Source organism: Pezoporus occidentalis, unplaced genomic scaffold (assembly GCF_034315485.1).
Source record: "Pezoporus occidentalis ecotype Australia unplaced genomic scaffold, CSIRO_AGI_Poc_V1 ctg4, whole genome shotgun sequence".
Classification (NCBI taxonomy): domain Eukaryota; kingdom Metazoa; phylum Chordata; class Aves; order Psittaciformes; family Psittacidae; genus Pezoporus; species Pezoporus occidentalis.
In genome coordinates, this window is record NW_026915724.1 from 9,564,782 (window position 1) to 9,581,665 (window position 16,884).

At 37.6% G+C, this 16,884-nt stretch overlaps 1 protein-coding gene across 1 annotated transcript in view; it reads right to left on the reverse strand.

Annotated features, from left to right (window-relative positions):
• RP1 (RP1 axonemal microtubule associated) overlaps positions 1–16,884 on the reverse strand; it is a 217,828-nt gene that overhangs the window by 173,637 nt on the left and 27,307 nt on the right. Inside the window, exon 3 of the mRNA XM_062633144.1 lies at positions 16,032–16,203. Coding sequence (XP_062489128.1) covers positions 16,032–16,203 — 172 coding nt within the window. The remainder of the gene's footprint in view (positions 1–16,031; positions 16,204–16,884) is intronic.

Sequence of the window (16,884 nt, forward strand, 5' to 3'; positions counted from 1 at the left end):
TTCATAATTTTCAAGGCAAAGTTTTTGTATTAAAGCTTTAGTTTAGTGGAAGCTGAGTATCAATGTCATAGAATTAAGGGAAATTATATCGCTGACGGATGGCTGATAACAGGAAGGAATATTACGAAAACACCCTCACTCCCAATGTTTATAATTAGCTGATACCCATATCAAATGGTACACATTTAGGAACACACACAAAGCTTGCTAAGATTGTTTTCCACCACTGATTAATATCACTGTTTCTTAAAAGAGAGCTTCCTTTAAAGTATAGCAGCAGTAATAAAGGCCTGACTGTGGAAGCCCCCTATCATCTGGATGACTCATCTATGCTACATATGTTACCTGTATTACTGACTTTTCCCTCCATCACAGTGTCTTTGATCCTGCTAAAACACTAAGACATAGTTAAAACGCTAAGTAATAGTATAGTGATGATGACTGAGTTCATCACAACATGCTGAATTTTGTGTTTATTGACTATTTGAGATACTTAAAAGGGATCTGTATGTCTGAAACCTCAGGCAATAAGCTATCCTGCAGTTCTATTGTGAGGTTCAACAAAACCACTTTTGTCTCAGGTGTCACTCAGTATTTTCAGTGCTAGCTATGGGTATTTTCTTAAAGGAGTCAGTGGATTTTGTTCTGATTCACAGAATGATTCTGCAGCAGAATATTATTTAGAATCATAGAATAGTTAGGGTTGGAAAGGACCTTAAGATCATCTAGTTCCAACCCCCCTGCCATGGGCAGGGACACCTCACACTAAACCATGCTACCCAAGGCTTTGTCCAACCTGGCCTTGAACACCGCCAGGGATGGAGCATTCACAACTTCCCTGGCCAACCCATTCCAGTGCCTTACCACCCTTACAGTAAAGAACTTCTTCCTTATATGCAATTTAAACTTCCCCTGTTTAAGTTTTAAACAGCTACCCCTTGTATTTGAGGACTAGTGAAACCAGTGATTTGAGGATTTGTGCTAAGTTTTCTATGACATTCTTGAAAAAATATGGTAGGATGCATATTATCACTTGGTCATGTTTAGCCATCTCCAAAAACAAAAGACATCTCAGAAGCTGATAATTAGGTTGACCTTGGTGTGGTGCATGGCAGTATCTTTGTATTTAGAAAATAACAAGTTGAGAATATGTTCTCCATAACACTTAGCAATATATTTGAATAATTACTACTGCTTTTAAGAAAAAGCAGGAAAAAGTCACTGTAAAGGCATGTTATGAGATCTAATATATTATTGATTCTTGATGGTAGAATCTATAAGTCTTGTTTGTGTCTTGCTATAAGCATTAGGCTATACTTTTTGAGGAAATTTTTACTTTTGTGTGCCCATTGTACTTTGTGTGTAAAATGCACATTCCTTGGGGTATGGAGTATTCTAGAATCAGTAACTATTAAAACAAATATATTCTCTCATACTTTGAGAGGAGAGATGGGGAGACATTAACTTAATCTTGGTTCATGTTTGATGATAAACCTTAAGACCTTGAAATTCTACAATAGTGTTCTGAGATTAACTTATTTCTTTGACAAAAATTCTTGGTCCATGACCGGAGTAGCAAGTGTGAAAATTTTAGAAGACAGAGACAGAATCTTACAGCAGTAATATTGTTTAAGAGCACACATCTAAAATTCGTTATTGTCATGAGAAATTTGGAGTATAGCCCACTACTCATGTTTAAAGAGATACTCTTACAGCAGCACTTTTCTGAAACTACTGTGAATGTGCAGCTATAGTAGCAATGCCCATGTATCTTACACCAAAGCAACACTAGGTAATGTTTTTGAGCAATTTTAAATGAATGGACAGTTATCTCCCAATATATACAGCTAAACAGAAAAAATTACTAGCATCAGTTTACTGCAGATAGCGCAAGGTATCAGATTTGTATTGTTCAAGTACCTGATTTCCTCCCTGATGATAAGAATTCATATTTGTACACAAGGAAATTACAGTAGCTTTAATCTACTCAAATATTATACGAGAAATCAGTAGCTAAAATGGAGAAAAGAATTATCCCAGGAATGCAGACAAAAAAAATTACTAGCTAGATGGGAAATTACACATTTGTGCAAAACATGAAGTATTAGTTTATAGGGATGCTAGTAACTTTCTCGGGAATCAGTGTTGGAATTTATCTGGATTTCATATTTTCATCAATATATGGCATAAAGTAAGTAATTTCTGTAACACAGTTGCTAAGAACTGTCAAAGTATAAGAGGATCAGAAAACTCAGAGTAGTAGAAAAAGGATAATATATATAACTGCACAAAGTACAAGGAAATGCATTTTGAAAATACTACTGAAACTTAATGCCATGAATAGGGCTTTTATCAGTTTAAAAAAAAAAAAACACTCATCGATGTGACTGTAAGATGCAGGAGAGAGATTTCTAAGTAGATAAATTTTACTGTCAGTGTCCCAGGGTCCAGAGAGACAATCTTTCAAATATTGCATGAAGTTCTATTAACTATAAATAAAAAATAAATAAATACTGAAATTAGGAAAGGCCCTGATAAGGACAACCATGATGATTAGAGGAAATGGAGAACCGTTTATGTTGGAGAAAAAGTTGAGAAAATGTTTGATTTTATCAATAGATAGACAAACTGAGACTTCCTGGGACTGTGATCTGTGCTGTGTTGGGTTTTTTATTTATTTCTTTTTTAATAGTAGCAAGACAAAAATTGAAGATTGGTATAATCTATATAATGCCCTTGAATGTCTGCTGAATTTTTTTTTAGCCTGTTCTTTACACATAGAATCATAGAATAGTTAGGGGTGGAAAGGACCTTAAGATCATCTAGTCCCACCCCCCCGCCATGGGCAGGGACACCTCACACTAAAACATGTCACCCAAGGCTTTGTCCAACCTGGCCTTGAGCACCACCAGGGATGGAGCATTCACAACTTCCCTGGGCAACCCATTCCAGTGCCTCACCACCCTCACAGTAAAGAACTTCTTCCTTATATCCAATCTAAACTTCCCCTGTTTAAGTTTTAACTCGTTACCCCTTGTCCTATCACTACAGTCCCTAATGAAGAGGCCCACCTCAGCATCCCTTACAGGCCCCCTTCAGACACTGGAAGACTGCTCTGAGGTCTCCACGCAGCCTTCTCTTCTCCAGGCCGAACAGCCCCAACTTTCTCAGCCTATCTTCATACGGAAGGTGCTCCAGTCCCCTGGTCATCCTCATGGCCCTTCTCTGGACTTGTTCCAACAGTTCCATATCCTTTTTATGTTGAGGACACCAGAACGGCACACAATACTCCAAGTGAGGTCTCACAAGAGCAGAGTAGAGGGGTAGGATCACCTCCTTCAACCTGCTGGTCACGCTCTTTTTGATGCAGCCCAGGATACGGTTGGCTTTCTGTGCTGCAAGTGCACACTGAAGCCGGCTCATGTTCATTTTCTCATTAGCCAACACCCCCAAGTCCTTCTCCACAGGGCTGCTCTGAATCTCTTCTCTGCCCAACCTGTAGCTGTGCCTGGGGTTGCTCTGACCCAGGTGTAGGACCTTGCACTTGTCTTGGTTACACTTCATGAGGTTGGCATCAGCCCACCTCACAAGCGTGTCAAGGTCCCTCTGGATGGCATTCCTTCCCTCCAGCGTATCAACCCAACCACACAGCTTGGTGTCATCGGCAAACTTGGTGAGGGCACACTCAATCCCACTGTCCATGTCACCAACAAAGATGTTGAACAAGACCGGTCCCCTGAGGGACACCACTCATTACTGGTCTCCAGCCGGACACTGAGCCATTGACCACAACTCTTTGTGTGCGGCCATCCAGCCAGTTCTTTATCCACCGAGTGCTCCATCCATCAAATTGATGTCTCTCCAATTTAGAGACAAGGATGCCGTGTGGGACAGTGTCAAACGCTTTGCACAAGTCCAGGTAGATGACATCAACTGCTCTACCCCTGTCCATCAGTTCTGTAGCCCCATCATAGAAGGCCATCAGATTGGTCAGGCAGGATTTCCCCTTAGTGAAGCCATGCTGGATGTCACCAAGTGCCTTGTTTTTTCTCATGTGCCTTAGCATGCCTTCCAGGAGAATCTGCTCCAAGATTTTGCCAGGCACAGAGGTGAGACTGACTGGTCTGTAATTCCCTGGGTCATCCATTTTCCCCTTCTTGAAAATGGGGGTTATATTTCCCTTTTTCCAGTCATCAGGAACTTCACCTGTCTGCCATGATTTCTCACATATGATGGACAGAGGCTTAGTGACTTCATTCGCCAGCTCCTTCAGGACCCGCAGATGGATTTCATCAGGTCCCATGGACTTGTGCACATTCAGGTTCTTAAGATGGTCTCAAACTGTTAGAGAGGGTGAAGTTTTTACAATAAAATAATCATATAAAATAGTAAAATGATTATATTTGAGAAATTCATAAATCAATAGTGAGGCTTTGTATATTAGAAGATGTTGTAACTTTGCCGTTTTGTATCATAGTTACCCTGTAACTAAATGTTACAATGGTAGTCTCGGTAGCAAGAGCTAACATAACTGTTGTAAAACTCTACCCAAGCAGCCCCTAAGTTTAAGATAGCCAAAAAGGGCATACCAGAAGCATCCTGGTGAAGATAAGAGAATGCTAACGTCCACAAGACGATTGGGACCTAGCCAAGTAGAGAAAAGGTGAAGAGGACAACCCGAGGAAGACTTCTTACTTCATCTGAGGAAGACTCCTTACTTCATCAGGGTGACCACCAGAGGGGGCTGCGCAAGCGCAAAGGAGGCTGATGTCGTAATAGACTGATGTAGCAATCCTTGATGCATATGTATTAGTCAATGATGTCATCTGTGTTGAATATGTATTAGTTACGAAATTTTTAGTGTATAAATTGTGAACGCGATGTGACGGGAGTCGGAACCAGATTCGGGTGCGTACCCCTGGTTCCCGGCGCCTCAATAAAGCACCTCATATAACCATCCCGGTGGTTATGTGTTTGTCTCAACGCTAACAAAACCAGATCCTCTCCTACAGTGGGCCCAAAGTCTTCATTCTCACAGTCCCTGCATCTGCCTTCCAAGACTTGGGTGGTGTGGTCAGAGCATTTGCCAGTGAAGACTGAGGCAAAGAAGTCATTAAGAACCTCAGCCTTCTCCAAATCCAGGGTAGCCAGTTCTCCCGACAGATTCTGAAGAGGGCCCACATTGTCACTAGTTTGTCTTTTATTTGCAATGTACCTACAGAATCCCTTCCTGTTACCTATGCTTGTCACTGAATAAGTCAGTTTATCCTGATTATTCAGAAAGACTCTATGCTTTTTGCAGTTAATTTGCAGAGTTAAGCTACCTATGTAAAGTAGCTCATATTACTCCTCATGATGTTTTTCTCCCTGTCAATCAGTACGTTGCTCTAGTCACCAGCATTGTGAGGCTTTTTTCTTCAGGCTTCTCCAATATTACCTAATGGAAGCATTTTTATTTTATCTGCATATCTCAACCACTTAATAGTCTGTGTCGTCACTGAGCCAATAATGAATCTGTAAATGCTATGACAGCATGGTACATTTCACTGTCAACCTTTTGTCCTGTCCTGTTCTGACCATTTTATTCCTTCTCTTTCAGTTCACGTACTGAAATCAGAAGCATGTCTTGCAGCTAATATAACAAACATTTCTCCACTTGCTGTGGTCTCTGCTAATTGTAATGTCAGGCGGTATCTCACTTCTCATCTTTTGAGCACTTAATTTTCCCTGTAACTGTGTAAGAACCGATTAAAGGTTCCTGAAGTTTTTGAACCTTAATCTGAAAAAGTGCAAGTGTTGTGAATGCAGCACAGGATGCTGTGAATCTGACAGAAAGACTGCAAGTGATGGAGACAGATATATATCTGTTAATTTGCTTATCTAACATTTAGATACTATTTACAGCATAGAAGCCTGGTACTCAAAATGCTATATGGCCTTTAGTTGGATTCTGGTAATTTCGAGTTTAATTTTCCAAACATAGGTTTTATTTCTGTGTTGACATGTAAAAAGATAAAAAAAACACCATTGAGACTCTTCATCTGGAGCTGCTCTAAAACATGCAAAGGAGGATACCGAGAAAAACATAAAGATGCAGGAAAGAACATCAGAAACAAGGCCAGCACAAGGAATAACACACAGCTATTTGGTGTGAAATATATTAGATGATACATGTTGCTTTAGAGTTGTAATGACAGTTTATTACATAGAATACACTGCTTCAAACAACAGAAATATAACAGTTATTTATGGGAAAATATATCTGCCACTGGACCCTAAAAGGTACTGAAAAGTGCTTCTAGGTTTCCTATCTGTACTGCAAAACCCCTTTTGCTCCAGATCTAACCCCTACTTCCCCTACACGTGCCTTCTGTCTCACAAGGAAACAGTCACAGCATCTGGGCCAAAAGGGATTTGTGTCATCCTTTAATTAGGTTCCAGTCTGGATAAGCAAAGGATCATGTTCCAAGGCTTATAGCAGCCTGCACATGCCAGTTAGTCCAGACACAGCCTGCAAGACTACAGAATGGCCAAAGTTCCATTCTCTAACTGAAAAAATAGCCCTTTCCTTCTTCAGGTGTTTCTCTGACTTCAGTGATATTGAAGCTAGATACTAGGCAGTGTTAGGGATTAAAATCCAACCAACAAACTGAAATACTCTGTCTAATAACAACATACACTAAATATTTCCAACTTTATATTTAAAATCGTTTACTGAAAATTGTAAACCATATGTAAGTGCTTACTACACACATATAATATTAAAAAATGTTGTTAACAGTATCCAAATTAATTCTAATAACAGATTGAAAGAGCCTGAAACATATTACATGCTTTGGATTCTTACAGTACGACATATTTACAACAATAAAAAAAAAAAAGACATGGATCACCTTAAAAGTACGGAGGTTAAAGAAAAACACACCACTAAAACTCATAGGGTATATAGAAAAATTTGAGAGAGTAAGCTGTACTGCCTCAGGAGGGATCATGGCAAGGGCAGTCAGGAAGTCCACTGATACAGAGTCTGCTTTCTCAGTTCCTGTGGAATCCCAGTGGCAATGAATACACTTCTTTTTTAGTATCTGCTCAGTAAAAGACACAAACTTCATTTTGGGTCTGGGTGATCCTATATGCAGACTGAAAGATCTCTTTACACACATAAATATTTTGAAGATGGCCTTTAAAAACTGAAATAGCAATTTTATAATGTTTATCTATATAAAATTAACATGACTTTTGTTTCCTACTTTTCTTTGTATTACAGCATTTGAATAGTATTTCCTTCTTTTCATTTCAAATTAAGCATGTAATTTGATTTTGTTCTGGAGAAAGCATTTCTAGTGAAAGGCAATTCTTAAACCCTTTCTTAAATGTCACAAAATATAGGAATCTTATCTTAGAACTCAGGGGGGTATTTCAAATTTCAGTTCTCTGTTCTAACAAGCAGTAGCTGTTTCTCTACAAATGAGATCTTGGTATATATCTGAATATCTCTAAACAGATAACATTTCAGAGAAAAACTTTTTTAACCCAGAAATCTCTTAGAAGAACAGCTTTTCCTCCTATGTTGGTTCCCATAAAACTCTAAGTAATCATATGTATTTCAGCATTGATATACAATTGTGATTTATATTTATCTAGGTTTGGGCTGGATTCACATTAAGATTTTTCCTAGGTGTGTCGTTCAGCAGTTTATTTTGTGATTTTATTTTTTTTTCTGAAGATGTTTTCACTAATCTAATATTGTAGAAATTCCAAGATCTCTATTATAAGTCTTTCTCATGTTTACTGTTTCCATTGTCAATTGTACAAAAGCAAACTTCTTTCACTTCTTCTTCTTCTTCTTCCTCTTCTTCTTCTTCTTCTTCTTCTTCTTCTTCTTCTGGAGGAAAGGCATTTTCATTTTTCAGATTCTCATATGCATTATGTTCAATGTTATTTAAAGAAGTGTTACACTTCAGAGATGTTTCAGAATGACAGGTTTCTGCTGGATCTGCCAACCTGGGAGAATATTTTTCTCCAACAATATCAATTTGGCTTATTCTTAGAGTTTGACATGTTTTTTGTTTTCTATTGGGTAGCTCACTATTTGTGCCTATCACAAGATCACTCGGTATGTGTCTGGATACATTACTTTGACATTTGATGACTTTCATGGGTTTTACATTCACGCCCTCTGTAACATGTAACTTCTCTAAACAGCTTGTGTCTTTCAGAGTTGATGATACAAATATTCCAAAGTTGTTAATAAAATCTAGGGTGTTATTTGCATAAAACCTATCAAAAATATTATTGGCAATCTTACTGATACAGTTATTCTTCAGAATCGCATGATTATTTTCGTCTGTTATTAAATCTTTGCCTGACCATTGTAAATGTTCACTTTTTTTGGCCAACAAACCTGGATTCAGCTGGTTCTCAATATCAGATGCTTTTTGGTAGGCATACCCTCTCTGTTCCTCATTAATTGGTGTTATGGTCACCATCAGTATTGGACAATGCTGGCCACATATAGCATGGAGTTTATCCAGAGAATCTTCTTCCTGAGGAGCACTTCTGTTAGCATTATTAGCATCAGTTGGCTGGGACTGTATGGGTTCATCACTTAAAGGCTGTTCCAATGGACATACCTTGTTGTCAGGCAATCTAAATTCTACAGATGCAAAAGGTGAAAAATTGGTATCAGCCTGTGTGGAATAATGTGTAAAAGATGGTTTGTTCTTTTCTTTCTTTGCTGCAGGAAGGGAAGTGATCTTACCATTGAAGCTAGGTTTGCTTTTTGCATTTAAGTCATCCTGAAAAGGGTCTGAATCACTATTATGAGGCATATTGAAATAATTGCAGAAATTTTCAGAGGGTTTAGCCATGTCTTCAAGTTCTGAAGAAGAGTTTTCATTGAGGTCTGGGTATTGATTCAGATTGCCAAAGTGTGAGTAGGGAACATCATCACTGTTAGTATCAAGGACTGTGTCTGTTGATGTTGTATCCAAATTACCATACATTCCAACCCGTTCAGGTGGTGATCTTCTTATCAAATGATTTTCTTTGAGAAGCCATTTACCTTTATCTATCAATATTCCTTCATCTTCATTAGGTGGTGCACTAGGTTGACAATGTTGCTTTGGAGATTCCCCTGAACGGTCAAGAGTATAACTTGTCTCTTCTCTGTTAAGAGTGGGTTGCGGTGTTGGTAAAGAAGTATTTTCTTGTCTCAATATAGTGTCATCTTTGTTTATGTTTACTGCAAATTCTTCTGATAGTAGTGAAGAATGTGACAATTTCTCACTAGAACAAGACGTTGGCTCTTGAGAAAAATAAATGTTTTTTTCCACGACTGCAGAGTGGAATTCAGTATCTTTTTGAAATACTTTCAACATATAAGGAAATCCTTTGTGAAAGTCAGGTTTAAATGAAGCTTCTGTGTTGCCATAAAGTCGTTCAATAGTTCTTTTTACATAGCCAGTGTTATAATGTTTTTCAAGCATTGCTTCCTCCCCACTTTCATTGGTCAGATCACTGGATGCTCTGAAGTTATAATCACTTTCTTCAGTATCTGGTCTGTAATCTGACCAGTCTGAACTAGCAGGACTTTTTAAGCATTTTTTCACTTGAGAAGAGTCTAAACACATTTTATTATCTGATTCTTCTACTTGCAATTCCTGTTCTCCTTCGCTCATATCACATTCTGTAATTTGTTTTGATTCATAACAAAACGATAATGGAGAGACTGTAGATAACCTCTCAGAGGTTTCCTCACCAGTTTCTGCATCTTCTTTGTCTTTATGTACAGAATAATCCTCCTTGTTATATTCCACAGAGGTTTCAGTGGCAAGTTTAAATTGGTTATTTGGGGTTTTGTCATTACCCGCTGACTTGGGATCAACTTTCTCATTTTCACTTTTATCAGTAGTAATATGTATATCTTTTTCACATTCTAACTCAGAAGTATCCTGATCTAAAATATGATGTTTATCATTAGAAGTTGTGCTATAAACTGTTGAGTTAGGCTCAATTGAAATTTCTGACTCTTCATTAGTGAATGATGTATTAGTATTTTCATCTTGAGATTTTTTATATAGGCTATCAGGCATTTCTTCCTTTCTTTCATGTGGCTTTATAGCTGACGCAAGGCTACAGGTACCTGAATTAGTATTGGCATATTGACTATCTAGCTGTGTTTGGAGAGCACTCAAGTCTAAAGTCTCTGCTTCATTACAAAGATCTTTCTGTATATCACAACAGTTTTCTAATTCACCACCCAGTTGTAGAGCTTCTTCACAATTTTCGCTGTCCTTTGGAACACAAGGCTCAATTGACTTTTCATTTTCATGCAGACATAAACCATTATGAATTTCAGACATGGGCATATTCTCATGGCAATGTGAGGAGTCCTGCTTTTCGAGTTCCTTCCCAAAGGTTAATAAGTTATTTTCTGTTGATTGTTGAAAATGTGAGAAGGCAGCCTTCAGTTCATCAACTTTTTCTATGACTGCAGTTTGTTTCAGAAACTGCAACTGTGTAAATATTTCAGAACAGTTACAGGTAGTTTTTTGTGTATCATCTCTGATTGTCCCAATCAAATTCTCTCTCAGGTTCAGTACAAGTAGCCAAGTTAGGAGGACATTAGAGGAAGAACTAAAAGCTAAAGAAGAAAGATCTGAAAGGGTGCAAGCTTTTCCTACACATCCATTGTGTTCTTTCTGGAGACCAAGCAAAGCTGATTGTAGTTCATGCAGTAACATGATAGACATGCAATTATTCTGAACATCAATTCCCATTTTCTCATTGACAACTGTGCAATCAACTTGAACAGCAACTTCAGACTTTTTTCTTTGACATAAGTTGGTATCTTGCATATCAGCTTCTGACATCTTTTTATCATTGTCAGATGTTTCATGAAGCAAGTGTAGCTTATCATCACAACAAAATTCTGACTTTAGTGAACACCTGGCTGTTTCTATTACAGTTGTATTAGCATGAATCAAGGGGTCAGTTTGTTTTGCATCTGAATCTTTGCCTGATTGTTCTGAAGCTCCCAAATCACAAATAGGCTTTAATGTTCTTTTTGTTAGGTTATGTTCAAGCAGATGGTTTTTTCCAGTCACATGTCCTTTATTTGTGATAGATTGTGTTTCTTTATCTATAGAAGCAACAACAGGAAAATTACACGCATTGCTGTTCTCTACATTCCCTTCTTTTTTATGTATAGGGGGTAAGACAGAATTTGGTAAAAAGCTTTTCAGCCAAGTTTGGACATGGTTTTCAGGTGAATGCTCAACACCCTCTTCTTGAAAATGCTCTCGTTTCAGAGCCTCTTGTGTGATAGCACTCTCTGACATATTTAACTTATTTGCCCCTTTACTTAGACTTTTCTTCATCCCCTTTTGCTTTTTCTCTTTCTTTGATGGGAAATTTTCCAAAACATTCTTCTCCTTTTCTTTTTCAACATTGAGATTCTCTGGCACTTCTGACAATAGTTTTGAAATCACTGATGTGTTACATGTCTGTTCAAAAGAATTGTTTGTGAGACGTGTGCCTTCTTTCTCAGTACTCTCTGTAACCTGACTGTGTTCAGAGTTATTATTTGAATCAACTGTCACTAGACCATCTTCACTCTTTGCAGATGAAACTATACTATTTTTTTTGCCTGACTTCAATTTTGAGTTGAACAACTTGTTATTACTTCTTGGGTTTTTATTAGATGATAATCCATTTTGCTCCACTAAATCCTGGTGGTAGAACTCATCTTCAGGACATACATTTTTGCCTGAATTGACAGAGCCATCATTGTTTTTTCCAAAAAATTCCATTCCTTTTTTCTGAGTCATTTCAGAATAATTATCCATAGCCTCTGCTGTGGAATCCTGTGGGGGTTTGTTTGTGATATGCATTGCCTCACTTTTAATTATCCCTGAAATTCCTTTATCTTTTTGATCTTCATATGTACTTTGTTCTAGGAAGTTAGTCGATTTTCTCTTCTTCTTCTTTCTGGTGCGGGAAGATATAGTTTGGCTGTCATCAATGAGACGTGTTGTTGTCACAGATTCAGTCCTGACGATGGTTTGATTCTCACTTTCAGTTACAGCAGGAAATAACCCAGGTGTTGGATTTATTTTGTCAGTAAGACCTTTACTATGTGGAGGTACCATCATCTTCATCTGGCTATGTCCAGCAGAGGCTGAACGCACTGCATCTTGAGAAATAGGTAATAAATCTGAAGTTTTACATTGTGTTTCCTCTACTGACTGACTTAATTCTGAATAGTGAGTGAAAGAACTCAGTGATCTTTTAATTTGTTTAATATTGTATGACTTATGGATGTGGTCTGCTGAGGCTGGCCTGGCTGCCTGGTAAATTTCTGATGATGGTATGAAATAACTGATGTTACTTTTGCAGGTTGATATCAAACTATTATATGTACCTTGATCCACAACTGATTTCTCTAATATATTCTGTGCTGATTCATCCTCATCAGGCACTTCTAATGTATTCTTCTTTGTGGTTTCTATTAAATCATTGTTTGTGTGGATTACTTTAAAAAACATTTCTTCTTTTATATTCTCTGAAGGAAGCTTAAATAAACTACTGTCACTTATCTCACTAAACTTTGGATTACTGACACTTGATTTTTTTCTGCTTGAATGAGCTACCATGCAATACTCAGATTTATTTTCTCCATTCTTTATTTCCTCACTGTAGGAAAACTGTCCTACTGTCTTCTCCTGAACCTCTTTCTCAGAAACCAATGTGACACTTTCAACTACCGCTTTCTTTTGTCTAACACGCCTTGGCCCAGGGGTAGGAGGCCTATAAAAGCGAGGCCTGATGTTATCCTCAGGTACATTGCCTACATCTGGATCTGCAGAATTGCTCTTCATACAGGTGTTACAACCAGCAGTTTTTAAATCAGACTCTGATTCTCTGTCTGACACTTCTGCATTTAACTGCTGTAGTGAGTTTCCTTCTTCCTTATTGTAGCTCTTCAAAAACAGAGCATCTTTTGGTTTTATATGTTCTGATACATTTACACTGGATAAGGAGTCTTCTGCATGCATTACAGAATTGCAAGTGGTGGTATTTTTATCAGCGCGACTAACAGTGGTTGTCCATTTAATGGTTTCTTCCTCTTTAATTTTGAATCGAACTTTCATTTCCACTGTGATACTGCCATCTTTATTAAGGTGAACAGATTTCTCAATGTCATCTTCATACTGTGCCACAGATGATAAGTCTTCACCAGTAACTGACTGATTTCCTCCTATGCCATTATGACTGGCAGGAATACAGGAAGAATCTGAGTTGTTATCATTCAAGTTATTATCATTGCTGGACCCTTTATCAGAAGAAACTGAGAATACCTGAGATCTTGAGCCAGAGCTCATTTCAGCTCTCACTAGCAATAATTACATTGAAAGAACCCGAATTCATTCAAGTAGATGGAAATTAGAGCAGACAAATATTATGCATAAGGATCCAGACGGTGAGACAGCAGATAGGCAGCAAAGGAAGAGAAAAGAAGAAAGGAGAAAAATTAGTCAAAATAGGTACAATAGGTTCTTTCTAATACTAGAACTATAGTCTTATTTGAAGCTCCTAAGCCTAAAAAAGTACCAAATACTCTAATTTTATACATAGTTAGGAGCTGGGGGGTTGTCTTGAACCATTCAAGGGATTCACAAGCCCTCACTTGTTTGGGCTTCAAGCTGCCAACTTCACATCTTCTTCATGCGTTAGGGAAGAAATAATTTTGCATTAATTCTTACAGTTAGTGCCAAAATGTGTCAGTCAAGGTGAACATGTATCTCCCTGGGCTCAATCCAGCTATCTACAGCATATGAGTAATTACTGTAAGTAGTGTCATTGACACATGAATAAACGGTTCAGATCCAATCCCTTGGACTGCCCATCTATAGAGATGTAAACATTGAAGCTCTCGAAGTTCTTATAAAATCTGAATTTAAATCATGACATTCTGAGATATGCTTTATGCTACAGTACTGTAGACGATGACACAAAACTCAGCAAAGCCAATGAAAATACTTTCAGACTTCAATAAATAGTGAGTATGGCCCGATATGTGTTTACATACATATTAAATACTCACAAAATAGGTTTTAATAACTTAATATTTGAATAAAATATGTTTGCAATAACTTGGCTTTTTAAAAAAATCTATTTCTCTCTAGCAGTTATCACTGAAGGGATGAGACAAAAGAACATGAGATAAAAATAAGGTTTTGCTATCTTCCAAAAAGTTCTGCATGTGCAAGGGAAACAGTGCAGGTCATCCACACAAAGATATCCGGAGCTACTACTGATACCTACATATATAGAAACCACCATCTAATAGACAGATTTCACTTATCTTTAAGCCATGGAATATTACCTTATCTACATTGCTTGAATTTAAACTTTTTTCTTTTTTTTTATCTCAAGTGAGTCACAAATGGTCTTATATCAAAACTTTCACAGTTAGCATATTATCATTATAGCTACAAGTCTATAATTTCAGGCAGAGTGCCTTGCAAGTTTCCCAGGCATATGCTATACCATGAACTGAATCAGAAATAAAAGTTTGTACTAACTCCTCTAATACAGACAAGACCTTATGCTTCCCAAAGTAAAAATCTCACTTTCTCTGTCTCAAGAAATGGAATTGGAACAAAGTGCCTGCAAGTTGATTTTTCAGGCTCTTGCTTCATCAGTGATGTCTCCTACACAGGATACTTCCAAATTTCTCAGGTTAAAGACAAAAAATATTGTGGTGTTGTTGGGGTTTTTTTTCTCCCTCCTTCTGTAATTGCCCTTAACTAAGGATTGGAAGAGGGAGTTTATCAGATTCTGAGCTATTCACAACTTCTACCATTGCAAGGCTCAGTCTCTGTCTCAAAGCAAAATTTGGGTAGGACTTTTTTGTTTCTGTAGAACTTTCTCAAATACTGTGCAAGTCAAAGAACATGAAGGTTGAGAAAAACTAAAATGATGAGTTTGGTGGGGACATAATAAACTGCAAGGGATGTGGAAGAAACTCATTCAAGTAAGTGGAAGTCAAGTCCCTCATGTATCAATGTGCTCTGGGACACAGTCAAGTTTGCTGTTGAAAGCCTCAGTACGGAAACAATTACAATATTCCCTGGACACTCCAGTACAGCATGCAGCTCTATCAAGAGTAGTATGTACCTCTGTATTAAACAAGGTCCCCCCTAGATAGTATCTCTGCCCTAATGCTCAGGATTCCCACATAACCTAAAGCTCTGGTACTGCAGCACTTTGTTCCCCTCAACCTCAGGCTTTTCAGCTAGCCTTGCTTCTCTCCAACAGCTCCTCTTGTCATTGATCATTCCCTGGCCACTTCACATTCTTACTGACCTTCTCAGTAACACAACTCTATCAGTAACCTAAGGGAAAGCACATATTTGTTTACCTTTTCCCAAACTTATCCAAAAAACATATATCACAGCCACAAGGATATAAGAAAGGCTGACACTCTGTTTAGACAAAACCAGCTTCAAAAACATGATGAATTTGTGAGTGAAAGGGTGCTGTAATATTTTACCTGCTTATGTGGAGCATGGGACATGGGAAAGTGAAAGTCATGACAATGACAAGTCAAACTTCTACTTCCTAAGGTAAGTTCTGAAAACTGCACAAAAATTTTGCTCAAGAAATTCAGTTATTTAAAACCCTGAAGTGGCCTGAGGTTTCTCTTTACCACTGCCATTATTAACTATGACACAAAAAATTTGACAGCAATGACAATCAAATACATTAATATAAAATATACTTACAGATTTGCACCCACGTTCTAAATAAGTCTCTTTGAAAGAAAATATGCATACTAGCTGAGTATTTAAAAACTTACATTTTAAAAAGAACAATAACACTTTGATCTTCCTTACACTTATAAAGGAGTCAAAACAGATGGCCTTTTGGAATTTCATAGATCCTAGTAAGATTGTCATGGTTTATGTCTTATACTGAGAAAAATAAACCAATTAATAAAATACAAATTAATTCAAAAAACTTACTATTTTCACTCTCTGACTTGGCATTTGCTTTTGGGTACACACGATTTGCAATTCCAAGCAATTTAGCAGGCCGTGAATACCCAAGAGAATCATAATTGCTTGGTTTAAAAGGCTCTCTCCCCGCTGCAACTACAGCTCCAGAGCACAGTATTAGGGCCTGAAGATTAGAAACCTGGGGAAAAAAAGAAAAGTAGCGTTAAATTCTCTGCCTTAGCAACCACTAAAATAATGTAAGAGATTTATCCTTTTCATACTTTAATATCTTAATTTCTTAGGCTCTACACTAGTTTGCAGCAAGCTATTAAAGATGTATTACAGCACAGAATTAATTTTTCAATTTCTATAAGGCAATTCATACCTCTGTGAGGGTATATGTCTAGTTATATCAATACATTAGAAAAAGACTTCAAGAAGGAAGTTGGATGCACATGAAGATTTTCTTATAATTTAGATGTTTGCATATGTAATTTGGTTTCATCTTTTCACAGTGACTCTTCATAGCCACAAAATAAGAACATGCATTTGGAGGTAGGTACACATATGAACACGTATTTGGAGGAAGAATGGGGCAATTCAGAATACATCACAAGTACTGGACCTGTACAGACACAGAGGAATGGGACACAGTCACAGAACAATATACACTGGAAAAGGTCACATAGTCTAACCCTCTGCTTAAAGCAGGTCTGACTGGATCAAGGTGCTCAGAGCCTTGTCTCAGTTCTGAATTACTGTGTCAAAATATACTACAAGATAAAGCTTACAAACTGCATTTCACTGACTTACAGGTGATATGGACAGTTTCCTAACTTAATGTAGAATTTCACCAAACAGTGGATTAATACCAAATTTT